Raw genomic sequence first — 25,164 nt, 5'->3', positions numbered from 1 at the left:
GTATATCACGATAAAAAAAAAAAAAAAAAAAACAATAAGAATACAGCAGATAATAAAGCACAAGATAATAATGCACAACAAAAAGATCATGAGAAAAAGTTCCCCTCCCACCAGCCTTGTCCCAGATGGATCGGCGCGGGCTCGTGCTCACCTTTGCCGTTCTTGGAGAGCACGATCATGCGGGAGTGTCTGAGGCTGCTCCTGGTGGGCGTGTGGCGGCCGCCCAGGTTCTGCACAACGAGGTTCTGCGGAACGGTGGTGCACAGGTTGTTGGCCTGTGACGGCGTCCTCACCAGGTGCTGCTGCCGGAGCTCCTGGCCGGTCATCCTGGACCACGAGGTGTCACACACGGACACGGGACGAATCCGGTCCTGCTGCGCCGGGAGGGAAAACGGGGACGGGTGAGGAAGGAAAACAAGAAGAAAAGAAACTTCTGCGTGGAGGAACTATTTGAGTTATGTGGCCAGGAAATGTGGCGTGACCTTGAATCTGTAACGCCCTGAGCGGCCACCAAGAAGCGTCAGCTGGACATTGTTACAGAGCCTCCCTGAGGACTAAACACGGACAGTATAACTCCCTCTCGGTCGCCGCAACAGCCTGACTCACCTTGCTACCCGAAGAGGAGGTGGAGGCGGCGCTCACGCTGCGGGTGCGCGGCAGCGTGGACGACATGATGCCCGGGGAGGAGGACAAGCCTGGAAGATGAAGCCTGAGTTAGTGAATGTTAGCAACGGGAGTCAGTGAGTCAATGAGTCAGTGAGTCACAGAGGCCTGACGCAGGAACGGGTCTGAATAAATTGAGAAGGGACCAAAGGCTACAACAGGGGAGGATGGGGAAGAGGGAGCAAGGGCTATGGTAATGTAGTGCTGAAAAAGAAACCAGGTGGCTCCTGTGACGGCGGCTTCACAAAGACGGGCAGGGCAGGAGCAGCAGCTGTGACACAGACGCCTGAGCAGCACAAAGGCATCATCAGGTTGGCGAAAGGTGATCCATGATGAAGAAAAAAGTTTGGTGAAAAGAACACACTAACACTAACACCGCCACAACCTGCCGACATCACAGGATTATAAATAAGTGTCCACCTGCACACCATCTGAGTCACCGCGCCACCACCACCACCACCACAACGCGACGGGTCAACATGAACAACGAACAATCAGGACGTCGTATGATCTTCAAGCTTATCATTTTACTACAGCACTTTGCTTTCTTTACAGCGAGCGATTCAGCGATCTTCCAGATCTTCCAGACACCGCAGACCAGACATATAACCCAGCTCAAACATACAGTATACGCTCTCTCTCTCTCTCTCTCTCTCTCTCTCTCTCTCTCTCTCTCTCTCTCTCTCTCTCTCTCTCTCTCTCCTATTTTTATCAATGAATTTATTAGAAAAGGATATTACATAAAGCTAGTGACAGCGTGTGTGTGTGTGTGTGTGTGTGTGTGTCTATCATTCACTATATTTAAGCTACACCAGTGAGATCGGCGCGTCACCCACTCCACTACACTGCAGGCCTTTCAAGTCGTGACGGGAGGCAGGCGGCAGTGGGAGGAAATAGGGGAAAGGAGGAAATGATCTGGGAAAGGAAGGGAAGAAAGAAAGGAAGGGGTCGCTCTATTTCCCATCCATGCATCCCTTCCCATACCTCTCTAAACTTGTCAACGCGGCAAAATAGTACAAAATGTTTCTGCCCAAGGTGACGTGAGTGGCAGACAAACAAGACATTTCCCGTGTCGTCTACGCGGAGACTCGGTTTCAGTGTGACAATTTAGCGGACACGTGGACCCGAAGAACTAACCGCAGTAATTGCTATGAGTCACTCCGGGGCGGGCGGGGACGGGGCGCAGGGGAGGAGGTGTTACAGGGCTACACAAATCATAGCTCTTCTTAGCCTTATTTCTGAGACAAAGGGAAAATGACGCGGGTGTGATGTTTGAGGACCAAGCAAACGAACTTCTTATACACATCATATCTCTCTTTACCTATGAGTTTTAAGACAAAGGGAAAGAGCAAGGCGATGAGGTTCAGACTGTCAAGGGTTACAGATATCATGGTACTTCTTAACCAGAGTGTTGGGACAAGAGAGACGATGACGCGGGTGTGATGTGTAAGGACTAACGCCAGTTGAGGTTTAAATTATCAATGGTTATACAAATCATAACTCCCTTTCACTGCGATACGAGACAATTAACAACACCAGAAGTAAAGCATGAAATCTTTGTACTCCTTTACAAGAAGGAATGGGATTAAAAAGAATAGATTTTGTAATTTCTACGCAGTTTGGAAATTAGCGGTGGCTGTAGAACGAGTAAAGATGTCTCAGAGTGATTAATAATTAAGGAAGGATGTACTAAACAGCAGTCAAAGGGTTAACCAGAGCTGTGAGACATGGGAAGATGAGGGTGTAATAGGTGAAGACTACTGCAGATTAAGGTTCAGACTATCAAGGGCTACATAGATAATAACTCTCTCTCACCAGCTGTCAGACAAGGGCGAGGATGATGTCATATGTGGGAACCAATGCGATAAGATGCAGATTATCAAGTAAACGTTTTTCTCCCACGTACAGTCAGCAAGGAACGATCACCTTCAGGAATTCATGAGTTAGTGCTACGATGTTCAAAGCGACACTGTTCCTGAGGCAGTCCTAGCGCACCGTCATGAGTCACACACGTTGCTGAATGGAGGAGGAAACAGGGAAATAAAAAAAAAATAGTAAGTAAATAAAAAAAGGTGGGGGGGTGCATGAAGTCATCAGCGGTGAGTCACAACGTTTCCTTCTTGACGTCACCACCCCCTCCCGAGGCCACGTGACACGCCAGCCTCTGTCACTGCTGAGGGGGAGGGAGGGAGGGCCTGTCACGCACCGCAGCACACAGCGTCAGGCTATGCGCTGCTCTTTGGTTACGCCACGATTGTTACAGCGAGGAAAAAGTGTGACGATTGTGAAAGTGTGGGATTCCATTTGTTTGTCTGTTTGTCTGTCTGCTTGTTTGTCCGTTATGTTCGTAAGTACGTATATATGGAGGAATGGGTGAGTGCTTCAGTGCGCCCGTGTTTCTTTCTTTGTCTGTACTTGTATGTATGTATGTATGTATGTATGTATGTATGTATGTGTGTATGCATGTATGTATGTAAATAAGTATGCATATATAATTATGTCTTTATTTGCTCCCCCCCCTCTCTCTCTCTCTCTCTCTCTCTCTCTCTCTCTCTCTCTCACCACCGCCACATATACAAATACCATCACCACTACCACCATCACTACCAGTACCCCCACCACCACCACTACCACCACCACCACCATCTCCCCGCCGTTAGTTTCTCCTGGCATGAACCCTCAGCGGGGCGGGCGCAGGTCCTCACGCCCACATGCCATGCTCACACTTTCTTTACGCCCACCAGCGCCCACACGCCGAAACATCCACGCCACGCCTACACACACACTTAACGCGCTCTCTCCCTAGCCCTCGTCTCTCTCTCACTTTCCCTACGCCTCGTCCCGCCCCGCCCCGGCCCGCCCACATGCCGACAAGGACTCCATCATCACCTCGCCGTGACTCCGCGCCTCGCCTGCTGCCCTGACCCTTATCTAGACGCGCTACGCTGGCTGCGCCCCAATGCCTATCATCTGGGTGAAGCACGAAGAAGAGAGTAAAGAGGCGTTGTCTTACAGTAAGGGGAAAGTGTCTAGGGCATGAGTGAGGCATTGGGAGGGTAATTTTCGTCCTACCATGTCCGTCTTTTGGGTGAGGTACAGAGGTGAGGGCAAGAAAGAAGTTTAGTATTAGAGTAAGGGCAACGAATTTGATATACGAGCGAAGCATTGGAAGAGAAGGTAAATGGAGAAGCTGTGTCTCGCGGTAAGGATGATAGCTTTCGTTCTGGGATGGCGAAGAATGAAATATAATATTGACCAACTCTATAAGTGTCAGAGTATAAGTTCTTAGTCTAACGAGAAAACAAATGGCAAATTGCACGTAAATAAGACATTGTTTCGTAATTATCCTGCCAAATATACATAACACTTCCCCGACCAGTCTGCATTATCCTGCCGACTCTAAGCATAACTATAAACTCGATAACTATCAGTATATAGGAGTATTAGTATAAGAGTAAAACTTATCACAAAATTAGTAAATGATGAACAAATACGTAATATATTATCTAGTCAACTTCCAGCTTTCACGTCGTCTGCGCCCTTCAAGATGCAAATAAAAGTCTAATTATTCACCAAACGCACGAAAGATAAGTAATACCTTTTCTAGTCACTGCCCAGCTTCCACGTCCAGTCTGTGCCCTTCAAGATGGATATTAAAGCCTCTAACTATTCACGAAGGATCGGGAGATGGATGCAGTCAACCAAACAATGCACTAATAGGCGGAAATCAGTCTCGTTCACAGGAGACACTAATGAGACGGAGGCGTGATTTGATGAGATACAATGCTAGTGTGTGTGTGTATGTGTGTGTGTGTGTGTGTGTGTGAGAGAATCCAAGTATCTATAGACCTTGTTTTTACCGGTGCGCCACGACACTGAGAAGACCTTGTGTTGTTTGTAAGGACTCTGAGAAAACATGCAAACAAGGATACGATCGAACCCTGTGCACACTATTTAGGCAACTCTCTCTCTCTCTCTCTCTCTCTCTCTCTCTCTCTCTCTCTCTCTCTCTCTCTCTCTCTCTGAGCGTCACTCTCGTGCATAGCAGACGCACCCCGTATCGGACCTTCAGCAGTACAGTTTGTGAAAGTCCCGCGTCCTCAGCGAAGCATAAGCGTGTCCCAGGCAGCTCCTCACGCCCGCCACTCACCACCACCACCACCACCACCATGCAGTGTGACGCAACGCCGTGATGTTTTGTGCCACTGTGTTGCTTATTACTGCTCTACGCCTTCACCTTACTCGCATCCTTCCCACTCACAAAATCACGATACTTTTTATCTTAACTTAATGCTTTCGCTGGTGTGTGTGTGTGTGTGTGTGTGTGTGTGTGTGTGTGTGTGTGTGTGTGTGTGTGTGTGTGTGTGTGTGTGTGTGTGTGTATGGGTGGGTGAGCTGGGGACATGTTAGGTGCACAGAGGCCGTAAGGTTCACAACAGGCAATGATCTCCGCTAGATAAGGAAAGAACCTACCGAGCACATGGCCCAGTGTGTCAGATGCTTCAAGTTACAAGGTTTACTGTTGGGCTTTCGCGGGGAAAACACTCGCTATTCCCGATGGATTAACGTTAGTCTTTCCTCTGGCCAACGCGACAGGACTTGGTAAATACACTCCTTTGGCACAGGTTCAAGGGTGCTACCTGCTTGCTGTGGTGGTGGTGGTGGGTGGGGGTTGGTGGGGAACACGATACTGGCTGTAAGGACGAGGGATGTGTTGTTGTCCGCAACAATAAGGATGTAACACTTTGGTAAGCCGTAGAGCAATTTTGAACACATTATAACTCATTTTTAGCTCCTCAAGGTTTGCGTTCAAGGCTCCTTCACTCTTTACTCCGACATATCCCACGGCCTTCAAAGTAATAATGGCGTCTGTACGTAAAAAGAAGACATTCTTACTCAGACACGGTATCAAATATCCGTTTCTACCTATGTTTCTGAACTGTGGGCGTCATTAGGGAAGGCTACTTTGAGAAATGTAGGGACGGTGACACTGAGGTGGCCAGCGGGCAAGCTACACCAGGCGCCACCAACCACCGGCCACACAGCACCACCAGGGCCTCGCCGCAGTCAAGGGCGGACACAATGCAAGTAGGAGTAAGCGACGGTGAATACAACGTCTGGGGAGTGACGCTGGCAGGAGGTTAGTAATTGATACGGTGAATATTGGGAAGGGGAATGATAGTAAGAAGGAATATATGAAACAGATGTCTACATTTCGTCTCCAGTTCTTCCTAAGAGAATCTAATTTTAGTCTGATATATTACAGTTATTTATTTTTATTATTCTTATTAAATTATTGAATTGAAGTAGGTTCGGGCTTGATGCAGTAAATGTATGTGTCACAGGGAAGGGGAATGATGCTAAGGAAACTCAAGCCGAGGCAAATGTACAGACTGTATACATTTCGCCTACAGTTCTTCCTCAGGGAATCCCAGTTTTTGTCCGACATATTAAAGTTTCATCTATTCTTCATAATATTGTTGAGCGGGAGGAGGTTAAGGTTTGATGTGGTGAATGTACGTATTATAAGGATGGGAAAATATTAACGGAATTTAGGCAGAAGCACATAATATATACTTTTATTTATTTATCTATTTATTTTTTTTTTGTTGTACTATTGAACGCCATTTTTTTCACAGTTCAACAGATTCTATTTTTTATTTTTTGTTCAGTGTAACAAGATAGTTGATGTTATAATAGTCTAAAGTGGTAGTTTGTATTCATCCAGTGTTCATTATTTCGTGAAGCCTGAATCAAGGCACACACAGGAGACACACACGGGAGACTCGCCATTAAGCTTCACTCAGTGGAAGGAAGAAAAAGAAAAAAGTTAGTGCCCCACAATTTTTCCACTTGACACACACACGAGCGACTTGTCTCATTATACTTCTGGGACCACCATCACCACCACCACCACCGCCACCACTACCATGAAGGCCTCAGCCACCATCACCACCACCACTACCACCATTATGAAGGCCACAACCACCACCACCACCACTACCACCATCACCACACCCAAAAACAACAACAATAACAACAACACAAGCACATAAACAACTGCAGTAAAAGAACAGCAGCAGCAGTAGCAGCAAAAACGACAACAACAACAATAACAAAAACAAAAACAACAACACAACACTCAACGCGTACATACCCCTCGCCTCGCCTCGCCTCCCCTCTCCCACCTCACTAAACACACGCAAAACTCATAAGATAAACACCAACATAAAAAAAAAAGCTGAACAGAGAAGCTACCCACCCCTCCCCTGCGCTTCCCCTCTCCCTCCTCCCCCAGCTAGCCAGGCAAGACACCCACATCAAGAAAATAAAAACAAAACCACGGTGAAGTCATTTCTCCCCCTCACCCACAAACCCCCAAGAAGCACAAAGAAAAAAGAAATCATGGAGGCTACTGTCCTCTTTACCCTCCCTCTGCACCACCACCATTACCACCACACTCGAAGGAACAACAAGGCTGGAAGGAGGGTGGAGTTAAGGAGCTTGGATGTGGAGGGTTGGGGGGCAGGGGTAGCGGCATGGTGGGCGCAGCAGGTGTGTCTCCGTGTCCGTGTGTTTATCTATACCTGAAGGCTGTCGACCAGTTTTTTTCTTTTCTTTCTTTCTTTCTTTTTCGTACATTTAGAAACTGTCCTTATGTTCACACGCAGCGCCCCACCCTTCCTGTCTACCCAAGACCTACACACACACACACACACACACACACACACACACACACACACACACACACACACTAAACTGACAGCACTGGAGGAGAGAAGAGAAAGGCGAAATTTTAATAGTGTTATCTAAAGCAGTAAGATGATTAGAAAATATAGACGAGGATGATGGAGGAACAAGGAATCAAAAGTACAAAATGAAAAGAACTGGATGCGAAAATGTCAACAAATTAAACTGACGCCTGGAACAAGTTACACGCAAGGATGGTACGAGATTGTCCACGATTTTGAGACAAGTTGGATAAAGCAGGAGTAGGAAAAATAAAACATTTGAAACATTAATTATTTTTATCAAGGTCAAATTACAATGACGAAATAAAGTCAACTACCTTATAATGTTCTGAAGACCAGCCTCCATATAAGAACACGATAGCACGAGCTTAATTCAGACGGGATGAAAGACTAGATAGATAAATACAGACAGACAGATAGATAGTTAGATAGATAAATAGATAAATAGACAGATATATAGACAAATAAATAAATAGAGATATCCATTAACTACAGCATACAATAGAAAACCTCAATGTAACGGCACGTCTCCGGAACTAAACTAATCTCTGCTTTCGAAATCCCTTTTACTTTCAAGAGAGCTTCAACATTCCGACCTTTCCTCAATCAACCCCTTCTTTTTATTCTCTTGACTGACCCACCGCAAGCGTAAAAAGAAAAAAAAAAAAAAAAAGCACGTTCCAGCAACACTCCGCGTACACAAAACCCCCTTTCTGTTTTCCCTCGAATTCACCGCGATTGTTTTGCAGAGCCGTGTTTTGTTTCCCGTGTTGGATTGGCGGAGGTAAGCGCTGAGCTGGGCCGTGAAAAAGCGTGCGAAGGAGGGAGAGAGAGGCATTGAAGGGAAGGATAAAGATAGGGAGGTCAGTAAATTGGAAGGATCAAGATAAAGGAAGTGGAAATGGAGAGGGAGAGAGGGAGGGAAGACACAATAGCATAACCTCTCTTTCCTCCATCCCTCCATCTCTTCCTTTCCTTCCTTCTCGTTAACGCCTACGCGAGTTTATTTTTACAGAGAGAGAGAGAGAGAGAGAGAGAGAGAGAGAGAGAGAGAGAGAGAGAGAGAGAGAGAGAGAGAGAGAGACGGTGCACCCTCCCTCCCTGGCTGGTCTGGATGTCCCGGGGTCCCCAGCGCGTCCCAGCATCCAGCAGCAGCAGGCGTCCCTCCACCCTCTCCTGGGTCGACAACCTTGCGCGGCCCCGGGGTGGAGTGGACTGTGGCATCCTGCACCTTGTTATCCCTGCCACTCCCTACTCCCTTCACTCCCCGCTCCTTCTGTACTCCTCTTCCTTCCTTTCTTCACTTTTCTCATCTTTACTCCTCATCTCCTACCGTATTCAGTCCCTCCTTCATTCCCAAAACTTGTATCTCTGCCACTCCCTACTCCTTTCACTTCTCGCTCCTTCTCCACCTTCCTTCACTCCCTACACTATTCCTGCTTTCAGTTCTTCCTTCGCTTCTAAAATCTTTCTCTCCTCATTCCTTCAGCTTTCCCTTTCCTCCACCACTCTTGTTTTCAGTTCCTTCCAAGCCTTCCTTCCTATCATCTTCCTCCACTTGTCATTCCTTCACTATGTCCCTCCCTCCCTCCCTCCCTGCCTCCTTCAGTACTACCACCTCCTTCTCTCTCTCCCTCCTCCTCTTCCTAGTTGTCCATTACTACTACCCTTCCTACCTATAATTTTTACCTCCATCCCTCCTTCATATCTCCGCGTCTCCCTGCATTCCTCTCTCCTATGACCTGTAGATCCTCCCCCTCCTCCTCCTCCTCCTCCTCCTCATGCACGTCCTTTTCCTCCTCCTCCTTCTCCTTCTCCTTCTCCTTCTCTTTCTTATCCTTCTCCTCTTCTTTGTTTTCCTCCTTCATTTTTAGGTTCATTTTCGCAACTCGTTCACCTTCACCATTAATCACTTTCGTCATGTCTCGCTTTGTACCTTCTACATATCTCTTGCTTGTATCCACTGTCTCCTTCTCTTCCTTTTTTTTTCTCTTTCTCCTCTCACTTTATTCTCTATTACCTCTTATTTGCATCTATCATCACTTTCTCTTCCTTTGTTCTATTTTTTTTTTATCTCTCTCTATTATCTGTATGACCCCTTATTTGCATCCATCATCTTTCTACATTCCTCTTTTCTCTCTCTTTATCATCTCTTTACTCTTACGCTTTTACTGTCTATCACTTTCCCCTTCCTTCCCTTTCTCCTCACCTTGACTTTTACCCTCATTCGTCTCTCCCTCTCCCTTGCTTCTCCCCTGTTCCCTTCGCACTTCATCGCTTCTCTCCCTCTCTCCCTCTCACCTAATTTACTCCCTTAAGTGGCCCGCCTTTCCTGTTCACCCTAATGACACCAATACGCGCCTCACGGCCACACCACAGGCAGGCAAGGCGGTGGGAGGGAGGGGGGATGATAAAGATAAACCTCCTCTACACAGACACACACAGATAGCTGACATGTCTAAACACTTGGGTGCGTCTAAACTAAGCGGGGATTAAGTTAGGGATGTCATCTTGCAGGAAGTTTTAATATCAATGGGTGTATTTTGTCGTATTTTGTGTGTGTGTGTGTGTGTGTGTGTGTGTGTGTGTGTGTGTGTGTGTTGGCAAATACTTCCAGCTCTAGTGAGAAAGAGGACATGCCCATGACATTCAGAAGCGGCAATGGCGCGCGTCCACACACACACACACACACACACACACACACACACACACACACACACACACACACACACTGATAGCCTCGCGTGCCACCTCATGCTCCAGACTTAACTCAACCCTCGGTACACACAACTATGACGTGCAGAAAAGAGAGAGAGAGAGAGAGAGAGAGAGAGAGAGAGAGAGAGAGAGAGAGAGAGAGAGAGAGAGAGAGAGAGAGAGAGAGAGAGAGAGAGAGAGAGAGAGAGCAAAAGGCGCCTCTCACTGTTACAGAAACCAAATAAGTGCAAAGTAATGCATGTAGAGTTAATTAAAAAATATTACCTTTACATCCCAGCCCTTTGAGACTCGCATAACAAACTATGACGTGCGGGAAGTAAATAAGAGACGCAAACCAGTTCCTCTCAGTTACACAGAATCCATGCCGATGCAGAGTAGTACACGAGGAACTGATAAGAAATAGATTGTTCTGACGCTGATCACCTAACACTAAAATAACACCCATGCAAATTTTCAGCCTATCACTTGCTGGAGGAATTTAGTGAAGGACATTGATAAAAAAATAATATAATACTGAGTTGATAGGAAAAACTTGACACTAATCTCTCTTGACTGACGCATGAAATATTCAGATCCTCAGCCAATCACCTACTGGAGGAATTTGAAGAGCTACACTGATGCAAAATAATATAACATAGAAATGATAGGAAAAACTTGATGCTAATATCTCTGGAGTAACAAAACAAGCAATGCAGATCCTCAGTCTATTGTATCACTTACAGGAAATATTTAGTGAACTCCGGTACGATAATGCAAAGTAGTACAGGTGGCGTTGAAATGAAAAAAAGACATCCATTTGATAAGAAAAGATTATCTTGACACACTAATCCTGTAAGACCAACTTAACACGCAGGTAGGTCCCACAGATCCCTAATCATTCACTGGAAGAATTTTAGGAGATTAGCATCGTGTTCAGAAGCCTCGTCACGCCTCGCAGAGCAACGCGAAGCAGAAATGTGACCAAAATGCAAGTCGACTCAGGTGTTGACATATACTTGACCAAACTGCATGTGTCTTTACTGAACGTATAATGAATCTATCTATTTTTCGTAAAGGTAAAGGTGGTTTAGGGCAACAAAAAAACCTGAAAAAAAAGGCACACCGAAAGTGCCGGTCCCCAAAGAGTATTTAAAAAGATTATCCAAAGTTATAAGGAAAAGTGTCTTGAAACCTCCCTTTTGAAAGAATTCCAGTCATAGGTAGATACAGAAGCAGGCAGGGGATCTTGAATGTCTCATATGTAACAGATGAGGGATTCCCAAACTGGAGTACACGTGGCTTAGGAGGATTTTCATTATCACTGTTCCGTGTAATGGTACGAGAATGTTAGCTACATCAGGACCTGCTTTTTTATGTGACCATTTACGTGACACAAGTATGCTAAGTGTCTTAAGGTCTGGTGTGCCTTGCTAAACACCCATCGGAAGTCCACACTCACATCCTGATATTGCGACCACAATGTCAGTTTATGAAATGGCAACTTGTTCATTGTATTCATCCGCCTCTAGAGCTGCGTACCTAATCCTGTTGAAGCTTTCATTTTATTGAAGCACCCTGCATCTAGTGTAATAACCCCACACCAGATAGCAAGTGGCGTAAGGAAAAGCATGTAATATCTATCCACAAGATGACACTTCCTAGCACTTATCAGAATCCTAGAGATGGTTATAAAACATACTCTCTTTTCCCTTCCTTTGCCTTCCCTTCCCTTCCCCGCGCGTCTCCTTGCCTTGCGCCAGCCCGAGCCAAGCAAGTATGCATCTGGTACGTTCTAATGCAATAGTGTCACCCACAGAGCAGTTAACCTCCAACAAGACCAGAAGGAATGTTGAGTGTGCCCGCATCACTCCTGCTCCTCCTTGGCCCTGACGCGAGTGAGTGAGTGAGCGAGTGTATTGAATGATGCCTTCATCCAGCGAGTGAGTGAGTGATGCCTTCGTCTAGTAAGTGAATGACTGAGTTAGTGAATACTCAGCCAACGAGTGAGTGAGCAAGTGAATAGGCCAGTGGACAAGCCAGTGACTGAGTGAGTGAGTGGATGAGTGAGTGAGCGAATGACAGTGGAAGTGAGGGAATGAGAGATTGGACAAGCTAGTGATTGAGTCAGTAGAGGAGTCAGTGAGTTAGTGAGCAAATAATTGAGTGAAATGACGAGCCGGTGACTGAGTGACTGTACGAGTGAGTGACTGAGTGAGCGAGAAACGCAGCGAAATAAAGCGGTTATCAAGTAGATGGGTGGCCTTCCATGACCTCCAGCAGCGAGGGCAACAAGTGGGGACCTGAGCAGCGGGTGAGTGTGTGCTGGTGCCGCAAAGACCGCCAGGTACAGACCTCCCTTGAGTCAGCCAGGTAACGGGCGGAGTAAATGCAAGGTAGGTACAGCTTAGGTAATGCTCCTCCCCTTCCTCTTCCCCGGCAGCAGCGGTACAAGGAACAACCACAAGGTCAGTGAGATTACAAGAAATGATGATGATGGTAATAATAAAAGATAATAATAATAGGAATAATAGTAGAAAGAAATAGAAGAACAGACAAGGAGGCCATGAATATGAGTAGTAGTTGTGGTTTTGGTAGTAGTAGTAGTAGTAGTAGTAGTAGTAGTAGTAGTAGTAGTAGCAACAACAACAACAACAACAACACCGCTTAGTAACAATCCAGCGGATATTTCCAATCTAACATGACAGTAAATTTGCATATATTCCCTACCCTTCCCTTCCCTTCCCTTCTCATTTCCCTCATTTACCCCACCATCACCACCGCCATCACCACCACCATCACCACCACCATCACCACCATCACCACCATCACCACATCCATCCATCCTTGCTCTATTCTTACCTTACCCCTCCCTCTCTCTCCATTCCTACCCCCTCCTACCATTCCCTCCATTCTTATCCTACCTCTCCCTCTCCCGTCCCTCACTGTCTCCTTTCTTGCATGTTTCTGAAGTTTATTTCCTCGTTTCCCGTTTTTCCTCCGGGCAAAAATCCGCAGTTTCCCAAAGAACACGAAAATTACATCATGCTTAGGAAAATGACCGGGCACGCCCCCTCCTGCTCTTATGTTCTTTACAACTGTTTTCTTTCACCTATATATTGTGCTGAGTGTGTGTGTGTGTGTGTGTGTGTGTGTGTGTGTGTGTGTGTGTGTGTGTGTGTGTGCCGATGACCTACTCGTCGTGTCGCGATCACTCACACGGTTCTTTGAGGCTATTCTCAGACTCTCTCTCTCTCTCTCTCTCTCTCTCTCTCTCTCTCTCTCTCTCTCTCTCTCTCTCTCTCTCTCTCTCTCTCTCATACTTTTCCCTCCTTAAGGTATTTATAGGACTGACATCCCTCCCGCCTTCCTCCTCCTCCTCCTCCTCCTCCTCCTCCTCCTCCTCTTCCTCCTCCTCCTCCTCCCTAGCCTTGACTCACCCAGCTTGACGGACCAAATGTTTACCTCGTGACGTCAGATGTTGCGTTGTGTGCGTGCGTGTGAGTCTTGTTTACACGCAAAATCGCCACGGTCAGTCAGTCAGTCAGGAAGTCAGGTTTAAGTTTCTCTGAGTCATTAACAGGGTGATAGTAAAAAAAGAACAGGCATGCCATTCATCATCTCAGGTGTGTTTTACAGGTGATAAATGGAGACCTAATCACTTTCTCTATTTTATACGCCTTTTTGTCACTTTTTTTTCATCTTCCCTTCCAACTCATCATTTTCTTAGTCTCCCTCCCTCCCTCCCTCCGTCTCCACTTTTTGTCCTCCCCCATCCTCCTCCCTCTCATCCTTTTTATTTTGCTTTTTCATCCTTTTTTTCATTTCTCCCTTGCATCACCTACTCTCATTCTCCTCCCCCTCCTCCTCCTGCTCTTCCATTCCTACGCTGCCACCCTCCTTCCCTCCTCCTCCTACACCTCCATTTCTACCCTGCCTGCCTTCCCACAATCCTTTGCAAACCTCCTGCTCACAAGAGGAGGATAACACCGTCAGCGGCCCAGATAGTCCCAGCAGCTTCATGAGGGCACATGCAGGACACAGACACGCTCCCGGCACAGGCTTAGCGGCGCCCTTCTTCCGTTTCCCTTCCCTACTTCCCTTTTTTGTGCGTTTGTTAAGAGAGGGTGTGGCGGAATGAGTGTTGTCGCCTGTAGCTAATGTGTGTGTGTGTGTGTGTGTGAGGGAAGCTGCAAGAAGCCATCAGGCCTACACGTGACAGTCCTTAAACATTTATTTACCTATTTATTTCTACCTATCATCCCCATTCATAAAATCTGTCTAATTTGTGTAATCTTATTTTAACGCTCCCTAGTGACTCAGCATCTATGAGCTGATTACTGAGTTCCATTACTCAAGCATCCCAAACATATGAACGTCTTATCTCGACTACTTATATTATACTAGTAGACGTCACTGGTTTTTAATTACGTTCTCACAATTCCAGTGACAGTGTAACAAGGATTCTACATCACCAACGCCAAGAGCAGTCATGATAACCCAACTAGTCACCTCTGCGGCCTTTGAGAATAGTCCTGGTGAGAGAATGAAGCGTTTCAGAATACAGACCTGCTCAGTGAATCAGTTCGGGGTTTCTGGGCAAAAACCAGCATTCGTTCACACGCGACCCCGCCTATCTAATAAACGACAATCAGACAGACACGCAAGCGACGCGCAGATGAGACATGCCACCATATAGTTGAACCTGCTGACACTCCCATCACAGTAATTAGTGAGACTCGAGGCAAGATTGTAATTAGAACTTTCAATGCACGAAGCTTGGGAAATAAGATGGAATTAGGTCTTTAGTTATGGAGGAAAACATTGATATTATAACCGTGAGTGAAACATTTAGATACGATAAGCAACAGCATATCAACCAGTATTTTAAAAGCATTTCTGCATCTCATAACTACTATTTTCAAAGGCCACAGAGATAATTAATCAAGTTTCATGCGTGCTTTTTTTTTCCAATTAATGAGCAAAAATCGATTATCGTTAGAATCGCGAAAAAAAAAAAACTTGATAACCACATAACCTTCTACTAGAGCCTGTTGAAAGTATTCGAGACAAGATACTTTTTAAGGACACGATCCAATTTTTTTTTTTTTTTTTTTTTTTTTTTTTATGTAGGAAGGATACTGGCCAAGGGCAACAAAAATCTAATAAAAAAAATGCCCACTGAAATGCCAGTCCCTAAAAGGGTCAAAGCAGTGGTCAAAAATTGGTGGATAAGTGTCTTGAAACCACCCTCTTGAAGGAATTCAAGTCATTTGGCCAAAATTCTTATAATCTGTTAGTACCACATGACTCTCTCTCTCTCTCTCTCTCTCTCTCTCTCTCTCTCTCTCTCTCTCTCTCTCTCTCTCTCTCTACCCAAACAATGCACGTCTCCCAAGCCTCTCATTCCTACTCGTGTCTTGAACCCTGTCAAACCTACTTAGGACACGTTTTCTATGTATACACAACACGTTTTCTTCCCCCGAGACGCTCCCCCTCAGCGCGCCATTCTCCGGAATTCCCCACGGGCTGAGGAAACATCACATCGCGGGTCTTTTCTCCTGATGCTGGGGAAAACGCGCCGCATGGTTTTCCTATTCTTGGTGGGCCTCGGGTGGTCTGCCTCTCCAAGCTGTCACGTAAATAAAGGGATGGAGAGAAAGGAAGGTGAAATAAGGAAGGGGAAAGAAAGATGAGATAAACAGTGAAAGTGAAATATGGAAGGAAAAAAGACTCATAAGGAAAGGTGAAAAAATAAGTGATATTAGAAGTGAAATATTGGAGAGAGAGAGAGAGAGAGAGAGAGAGAGAGAGAGAGAGAGAGAGAGAGAGAGAGAGAGAGAGAGAGAGAGAGAGAGAGAGAGAGAGAGAGAAAATAAACAATAGTGGAAATAAGGGCGAAATGAGGAAGAGGGATGGATGCTGAGCTATTAAGAAAAGAAGGATAAGATGAAATGAACAGCAATGAAATTAGATGGCATTGATGTTAGTGAAAGAAACGTACTGTAAATATAATGACGGAATAATGAGATAAACAACAGATTAATATGAGAAAGTCACGGAAAAAAAAAAAAAAAAACGGTTGACGCCAAATGAAAAAAGAAAATAATAAAACTAAGTAAACAAAGAAAAATAATTTATGAAATGAAATAACCAAAAATCAGTTATAAAATCATGAACACGTACTTACAAAGAGACTCAACAGACACACAGACAGACAGACAGACAGGTAAGTAAACACCACTGATGTGAACCACCACGTATAGAAAACACGAGGCGAGATAAGAAACTGTGTATAAAAAATAGGAGTTGTAAAAATAACCTGATAAACAAGAGAGTAACACATGGAGGTAAAACAGCCGTAACACTAAAGATTACTCCCCGTCCACCCATTATTCTCTCTCTCTCTCTCTCTCTCTCTCTCTCTCTCTCTCTCTCTCTCTCTCTCTCTCTCTCTCTCTCTCTCTCTCACCAAATGCTTCCTTCACCAATTTTCTTCTTATTCATCCCATATCCTCCCCCTCCCCCTCCCCTCATCCTCCCATAACGACCCACCTCTCCCCCTTCCCCTCGCATGCCTCTCCCCCTCCCCTCACCAACCCCATACCCTCCCCATACCCTCATAACAGTTCTCCTCTCACCCTCCCATACCCTCCTCTCACCCATACCCTCCCATAACAACCCACCTCTCCCCCCTCCCCCCCATCACTTTCCCTCACTCTCAGTTACGACCACATCTGTGAAATGTCATCCCCCGACCCTGACTCCCCCATCCCTACCCTCCCCAAGCCGCCCCTCGCCGCCCCGCTTCCATCCCAGGGCTCACGGTACGGCTTAGGATGGACCCTGAGGAACGCCGCCATGACACCCTCTGTTTCCTGTGGTTTTAAAATACCCGAGACTTTAGTCCTCCCGCGGCGCACCAGCTTCCGGCCAGACGCGCAGCGGGAAGGGACGGGAAAGGAGGAAGGGGAGGGAGCGGGAAGAGAATGTGGAATAAAGAAGGTTACAGTTGTTAGGGTGAATGGTGAGTAGGGATGGTTAGCGAGGGAAGGAGGGGAATGGAGGGATGGAGAGAGAGGGATGGAGAGAAAGATACATGATAGAGGGAAGGGGAAAGGTGAAGGGAACTGGGTGAGGGAGGGTGAGGGAGGAAGAGAAAGATAGATGTTGGATGAAGGGGGGAAAAGTTGAAGAGAAAGTAGGAGAGGAAGAGTAAGAAAGGAAGGGAGACCACACAAAAGGAAGCATAGAAAAGGAGATGAGAGGGAGGGATGGGAGGAAGGAAGCAACTAAAGAGGAAACAAGGGAACAAAAAGGGGAAGGAAGGATGTGAAGAGGGGAAGAATGGAAAGGAAATAAGGACGGCGAGGGAAAAAAAAAGGAAGGAGGAGAGAGAGGAGAGAAAGTAGAAAGGGTGAGAAGAGAAAAAAACGAGCTAGAGGAGAAAAGTAGAGAAGAGGAAAGAAGAGAAAAGATAGAGAAACAAAGGAGGAAACAGGAAAATAGAGAAGAGAGAAAGGAGGGAAAAGGATGAAAATGAGAAGACGGAGAGGGAACAGAGGGAGGAAAAAACGATTATAGAAGGAAGAAAAGGAAACAGAGAAGAGAAGTAAGGGAAATTCACATTCAACAAGGAATTGCATCACACATAAGGAAAAAAATACTAGTTTAACATAAGTAAAATACGAATATAATGCATTAATTTCAGATACTTCCTCCTCCTCCTCTTCCTCTTCTTCTTTTTCCTCTCCTTCCCTTCTTCTTCATCCTCCTCCTCCTCCTCCTCCTTCATGAAGCAATAATTATCACCACACTACCACACACAAACTTCCCCCCTTCCTCCCCTCCAATCCCTCCCCTTTCCTCCCCTCCCTCCTCCTTCTCCCTACCCCTTCCTTCTCCTCTTCCAAGATCCTCTCTTCTTTACCTTCCTTTTCTCATCCTTCCCTCCTTCCAGTTTATAATTTCTCTCTCTTCCCTCTTTCTTTCCCTTCTTCTTCTTCTTCTTCTTCTCCTTCTTCTTCTTCTTCTTCTCCTTCTTCTTCTTCTTTCAATATCCTTATCCCTTTTCTTCTTCCAACCTTCTCTTCTTGCACCTCCATCACAATAATACAACTCTTCTTCTTCTTCTACTTCTTCTTCCTCCTCCTCTCCTCCTCCACCTTCTCCAGTTTCTAACCATCTTCTCTACTATCTCTCTCTTCATGTACCTCCATCACTGTTCCTCTCTTCCCTCCTCCTCTTCCTCCTCCTATCCTAATCCCTCTTACAACCTCCTCTTCCCATAATCTTCATATGCATCCCTATCAACAAATATCCTCCTCCTCCTCCTCCTCCTCCTCCTCCTTCTCCTCCTCCTCTCCTGCTCCCACCCTGTCTACGCCTCTCCTTATTCTTCCTCCTTCTCTTCCTCCTCCTCTTCATCATCATCATCCCTTGTACCAATGTAACCTCCTCTTCTCCAAGTCATCACCTGCATCCTCTTCCTCCTCTCCTGCTCCTCTTCCTCCTTCACCTCCTCTTCTTCCTTGTCCTTACCCCTTCAACATTCTCTGCTTCATATCATTACTTCTATCCTCCCACTCTCCTGCCCCCCCCCGCCCCACCCCGCCCCGCCCCGCCCACGCCTGTAATACCCATCCAATGCTTCCGCGCCCCTGACACAATCCCTCGGCCCCATCACGGTATCGCTGACTAGACTGTCACCCCCCCGCCCACGACACTCCCTCTCTCCCGCCCCCAGCCACCCCCAAACAAGACTCAGTGACGGGGGTCGTGGCTGATAAGGGACGACGCCCACTCACGAGAGAGAGAGAGAGAGAGAGAGAGAGAGAGAGAGAGAGAGAGAGAGAGAGAGAGAGAGAGAGAGAGAGGCAGGTGTAGGCAGCTGGGTTAATGCTGGTGGTATTGTGGAAACATAAACAAGACTAGAGAGAGAGAGAGAGAGAGAGAGAGAGAGAGAGAGAGAGAGAGAGAGAGAGAGAGAGAGTGGCTGCTCCCCTGGCAGGCTCTCTCTCATCATCTTTCCTCCCTCTCTCTCTCTCTCTCTCTCTCTCTCTCTCTCTCTCTCTCTCTCTCTCTCTCTCCCTCTCTCTCTCTCTCTCTTATCTTTCACTGTCCTCATTTTCATTCCCTTCCTTCTGTCTCTTCCTGTTGCTCCTCTTCCTCCTCCTCCTCCTCCTCCTTTCCCCTCACCTCCTCTTTCATTTGTCGTGACGTGAATTAACAAGACTGTCAGTAAAAAAGAAGAAAAAGAAGAAGAAGAAGAAGAAGGAATAAAGAAGGCAAGAACAATAAGCAACTAAATCTCAACAACAGAAAAAAAAATACATCAACAACCAAATCCAGGAAATAAACGAAGGGAAAAAAATAAGGATAAAAAAAGGAAAAAAAAAAAAAAGGAAAAAATGAGACAGAATAATATAAGAAATTTCCATTGTCTTACCTTTCCAATAAATAAAGTTCCATCGTTTGCTAGACATGAAAGGAGGAACATATTAAGTTGTTTACGCACGTGCTTCAATATGCAAACAAACAGGTAAACAAATAAATAAATAGTGATAATATTGAATAAAGCAGGCAGAGAGAGAGAGAGAGAGAGAGAGAGAGAGAGAGAGAGAGAGAGAGAAACGACAACAGCCCTATAGCACCATAAACATCACCCTTAGTTAAATCTCTTCTGCCCTACACTCTCCCTCTCCCTCTCCCCTCTCTCTTTCTCTCTCTCCCTTCCTTTCTGTGGCTACTACGGAAGTGGCATACTCGTAAACAAGAGAATGTGAGGGTGTGTGTGTGTGTGTGTGTCTGTGTGTGTGTGTGTGAACGTAAGAATAAACTGCAAGAAGCCCACCACGCCTACACCTGGGAGTCACTGCACTGAATACACCTACCTATTTCCTATCACTCATTTATAAATTTGTCTAATCTTTTTTTTATTAAGTTTATTAATGACTCAGCACTAACATGACAATAGTGGGATGTAGAGGGATGGTGTGTGTGTGTGTGTGTGTGTGTGTGTGTGTGTGTGTGTGTGTGTGTGTGTGTGTGTGTGAACCAGGATGCACTGTCATAGTTTATCTAGTGCTTTCTCTCTCTCTCTCTCTCTCTCTCTCTCTCTCTCTCTCTCTCTCTCTCTCTCTCTCTCTCTCTCTCTCTCTCTCTCTCTCTTCAGAACACAACACTACACTTCTTGATACGAACACTAAACACAAAGGAAACAAAGACACACACACACGTAAGTGATAATACACACACACACACACACACACACACACACACACACACACACACACACACACACACACACACACACACACACACACACACACACACACACACACACACACACACACACACACACCCTCAAGGTCACATCAGCCTTACATGGAGAGATTGATCAACTTCCTGATTTTTATGATCTCACCCCTTGCTTACTGAATCTCTCTCTCTCTCTCTCTCTCTCTCTCTCTCTCTCTCTCTCTCTCTCTCTCTCTCTCTCTCTCGCGCGCGCGCTTGTTTTATTCAAGTACTTTCCTCATTTTGTTATATTCTAATCTCTCTCTCTCTCTCTCTCTCTCTCTCTCTCTCTCTCTCTCTCTCTCTCTCTCTCTCTCTCTCTCTCTCTCTCTCTCTCTCTCTCTCCTTAACCACGACCTGGCGACCACGTGATCTACTGATAGTGTATTTCTTTTTCGCTCATTTTTCATTCTAATTTCACCATTAATCACCCCTCACCTCCCCCCCCCCAAGGCTGCTGGAGGAACGAGGGGGCGGGTGCGCGAGGGAGCGAGGGGCGAGGGGAGGCAAGGAGACAAGGGAAGGTGGAACTCAAGGGGCTACTCTCGCTATATTAGAAACTCGTCTACGTAACTATATGCGCGCGACCTTGGCGGCGGAGTGATGCTGGGGGTGGAGCTGCCCGTAACCTTGCTGTTTGTTCTCTTTGTGGTTGACTCCTGCTACTAATACAACTGCTACTACTGGTGTTATTAATACTGCTATTGCTATTACTACTGCTATTGCTGTTACTGCTACTCCTTACGTGGAACAGGAAGGCTTTAAAAGGGTTAGGGAAAACATCAGGAACGAAGGATGAGACAAGAACGGTTGGCGTGGATCATATACGGAGGTTTCTTTACATCGAACCATGATTACTACAAATACTGCTGCTACTACTACTACTATAACTACTACTACTACTGGTGCTGCTACTACTGCTGCTGCTGGGTGAGTCATTAATATACGTGGTGTTCGAGGTTATGTAAGTCCCTTTATTTATATTCTTATGTATTCGATTCCTCCTTGTATGGTGCTGCAACATCTAAATTATGCGGCGACGAGTAGTGATGACAAGCGACTCTCTCTCTCTCTCTCTCTCTCTCTCTCTCTCTCTCTCTCTCTCTCTCTCTCTCTCTCCTCTCTCTCTCTCTCTCTCTCTCTCTCTCTCTGCCCGAGGGCGAGGTGGGACGCAAGGAAGGTATCACAGTGTCTGGTGGTGCTGGTGGTGTCGTGTATTGAAGGTGTTACGGTGCTTGTCTGTCATCCGTGGTGGTGACAGTGTAGGTGGTGGTGGTGGTGTGTAGTGATGGTGGTTTGCGGTGGTCTGTAGTTAAGGAATACTCGTACGTGGTTGTGGTGGTCAGCAGTGGCGTGTGGGTGGTGGTGCGTGTGATATATACTGGTAGTGGTCAGCAGTGGTGGTGTGTGTTGTGGTGGTGGTGGTGATGACGATGGTGCGTCTGATTTTCATGAGGGTGGTGGTGTATTGGACGGTAGTGGTGGTGGTGGTGATGGTGGTTAACATGGCAGTGACGTCGTGATGCATGGCCGGACACATCACAAGGTAAGGCCAGGCTCAGGTAAGCCTTTGGTGTGTATTGTTCATGATGAATGTGTTACCTGACGAGCCACAAAGGATGTGGTGGTGTTGTAACTGACACACGACACTACCAGAGAGAGAGAGAGAGAGAGAGAGAGAGAGAGAGAGAGGAGAGAGAGAGAGAGAGAGAGAGAGAGAGAGGGTTCAACAGGTAGCGTTCATACCATTAATTAAACTTTTCTCCGCATCATCACACTCCGAGAGAGAGAGAGAGAGAGAGAGAGAGAGAGAGAGAGAGAGAGAGAGAGAGAGAGAGAGAGAGAGAGAGAGAGAGACTCAACTACGAATGTAAATTACTGTACATACTATTTCACTCTCTTATCTTCCCTTCCGCCTCCCTCCCTTCCTTCCTTCCCACCCTCTCCCCCAACCAGCACCCATCCCTCGCCTCTAACCAAACAGTGAGGTATGCGCCTAATACAGCGTAGGCTAAAAAAAAAAATATAAATAAATAAAAAAAAAGTAGCGAGCATCTCACCCAATCCGAATATCTTCCACATCAGTTTCCGGTGGCCCTCCTCCACCCGGACCACTAGTTTTTGCGCCGCCACCCTCCCTCAACCAGTCCGCGGCGGGGCACAGCGAGGTGGTTGTGTGGCCGCGGCTCAGTCAGCTCCACATAAAAAACAGAGACGCGTTTGATGCCACTCCACCCATCCTAAATATTTACTACAGACGTATGAGAAAAAAAATAAATAAATAAAACAGCAAGATGGGGGAGGAGGGGGAACAGTTACGGGAATGGCTGCCGCTTCAGGAACAAAGGCACCGCGACGACAAAGAATTACGGCACTTTTTTGCGGTGCTCGCTGCCCAGACTTCCTCTTTCCTTCTCTTCTTGTTCTTGTTCCTTGGTCTCGTATCTTTGTTGTCTTTCGTGTCCCCCTGTCTTCACCCAGTGGACTTCCTGTACCTGACACACTTCTCTCTGTCTCCACTCAGTTGTAGTAGTGTGTTGGCGTGCCGTGACGTCTGACTTGCCTCGTCGTGTACTTCTCCTCTACCTCGGCTTCCCTTCCAGCTGCCCACTCGCCCGCACCGCCTTCTCCTCTTGCACTATCACAATTGTTCCCTATTGTTCTATTCCATTATCGCACTCTATCAAGGTGCAGCATCATCATCATCATCATCAACGCCAAAAAGTCAGTCTATCATCATCAATCATGAGAATCGATCACCATCATCATTAGTTAGCTTTTATGATTACACTGTAGCAGAATATTTCACTCAACTTTCTCCTCTCATCTCTGCTTGTGCTCGTCTCTTCCAAGTTATTCAGTTTCTCCATCTGGTTCTGTCTCCCTGCCTTCCTTTCCTATCAGTTACTTCAAGTACCCATGTTTCATCTGCTAAGCGCATGATGTGTCCTTCCTGTGTCCATATGTCAGGGCAAGTACGTCATAGCTCACTCTTGCTTAATCTTTTCTCATCTGACTTCTGCAAAATTTTCCTTATAATTATCTGTATAATTTCTGATACACTTAATTTTGTACTGCAGTGTCTTAAATAGTTCAGTAACATACAAAAATTAACTGCTTTTCTTTTGTTCCGTGTCCCCCAAAACATATTTTTAATGCTTTAATAGTTAACAAAAGGTGGCCATTGCAGAAAAAGTCAATAAGCTTCTAAGGAGTTATGTTTTGTATCAAGTCCGTCATTGTTATTCTCCTCCACTCGGATGATAGTTCTGCATAGGGAACTCCCCCGCCCGTGTATGGAGAAACATCCCCTGGGTACCCGCGCTCGACTCTTACGGCATTACTAAACAAACAGAAGTCAAAGGTTATTGTTTCGCCATCTGCTTCCTTAAATTGACTGCTTTGGCTCCTCGGTCCATCTCAACATTACTCTTTTTGATATCTTCTCCGCTCATGGTTACTGGTCTCATGAATTTGCTGCTTAAGTCTTCCCATCCTTCCTAGTCTCTTCTGCACATAGCTTTGAATTCTATCTCTTCCTTATTCTGTCGATTCGTTTCTGTGATAAAAACATTGAATCATTTCTCTTTTCTTTTTGTTCCTTCCTTTGTTCCAGAGACGTGTATAGCAATAACTCAGTAACTATAACTCAAATCTGTTTTTTATGAAACCTTTACTTTAATCATGTTCAAGGAGGTTTTACCGAGTCCTCTTCTAGGTTTATTTTCCAACTCTTCACTAAGCGAGGCTGCACAGCTGGAGTCACTCAGCAACATGACCTCACGCTACAGTCGCCTGATTCAAACAGAGTAAAGACCACAAGGAGCGCTATGTGCTCAGGGAGTGGCAGCGTGTGTTCAGGAGCTCTAAACAAATAATAATTATGCGTGCGGTGTGCGTGGCGAGTGCAATCACGGTACAGTAGCCTGTTGTGTGGTGTGTGTCCGCGCTAGCGTGTGGCCAACAGGGCGTACACACACCAGCCCAGTGTTTACCACCGCGCACAGTGGCCAGCGCCAATCAACAGTGTTTTGTGTGCATGTGTTTCATGTCTTTTTTTTTTAAGAGCGTGTACACCAGGAAGTTGCAAGCAGCTGATGAAAGGAGCGAATGCCTCGGCGGTTTAATTAAGTACAGTGCTGTTGTATGATGGGGAGGACTTATAGGAGGAGAGCATTGTTTGGTGAAGGATGCCCTGGGGTAGGCAGGGCAAGACTGGGTGGGACAGGTTAAAGGGACCGCAAGTGTATGATTGGGCGGAGACCTGCAGGGCTCCTGGGTACGCCGGTAGTAATGAGGGAACAAGGGGCGGGTGTTAAAGGGATGCAGGGAAAGGGTTGTGCTGGGAACAGGCCGGCGGGTTAATACTGGGTAGGGCAAGGTATGTAGTACGTGGCAAGACTTGCCCAACACTCAGCCGGCCTGGCAGCACGTTAGTGAAAGTGAGGGCAGCGCGGCGGGTCAGGGCACTCCCCACCACGAGGCAGGACCACCCGCGCCACGCAACACTTCCCTCACACTCACTAGTTGCCTCCTTTCACGTATGCATGCAATGAAAATCCCTCTGCTCTCCCTCCCTCTTATCGCCGCTAAAAGTACTCTGGTTTAAGTCACGTTTTTCCGACAAATTATAAAATTCTCCACAATTCTGAGACGTGACGAATTGTTACTCACGACGCAGGGCCCCGCACCCTGGGACTCCCCACCGCTCAAGGTGAAGGCGTCGAGAACATCACCCGCAGCAACTCTGGACGCT

General features: G+C 46.3%; 1 protein-coding gene across 7 annotated transcripts in view; it reads right to left on the bottom strand.

The window, feature by feature from the left end:
• LOC135114255 (uncharacterized) overlaps positions 1-25,164 on the bottom strand; it is a 72,055-nt gene that overhangs the window by 17,890 nt on the left and 29,001 nt on the right. For 4 of the 7 annotated variants that reach the window (XM_064030092.1, XM_064030096.1, XM_064030091.1 and 1 more), the window contains 2 exons: positions 607-695; positions 152-374 (listed from right to left, as the gene is read on the bottom strand). In XM_064030092.1, the coding sequence (XP_063886162.1) occupies positions 152-374; positions 607-672 (289 nt within the window). In that variant the 5' untranslated portion in view covers positions 673-695. The remainder of the gene's footprint in view (positions 1-151; positions 375-606; positions 696-25,164) is intronic. The other 3 variants (XM_064030095.1, XM_064030094.1, XM_064030093.1) reach the window with 1 other exon arrangement.

Source organism: Scylla paramamosain, chromosome 27, assembly GCF_035594125.1.
Source record: "Scylla paramamosain isolate STU-SP2022 chromosome 27, ASM3559412v1, whole genome shotgun sequence".
NCBI classification, from domain to species: domain Eukaryota; kingdom Metazoa; phylum Arthropoda; class Malacostraca; order Decapoda; family Portunidae; genus Scylla; species Scylla paramamosain.
This window is presented reverse-complemented; position numbering and strand designations above follow the sequence as displayed.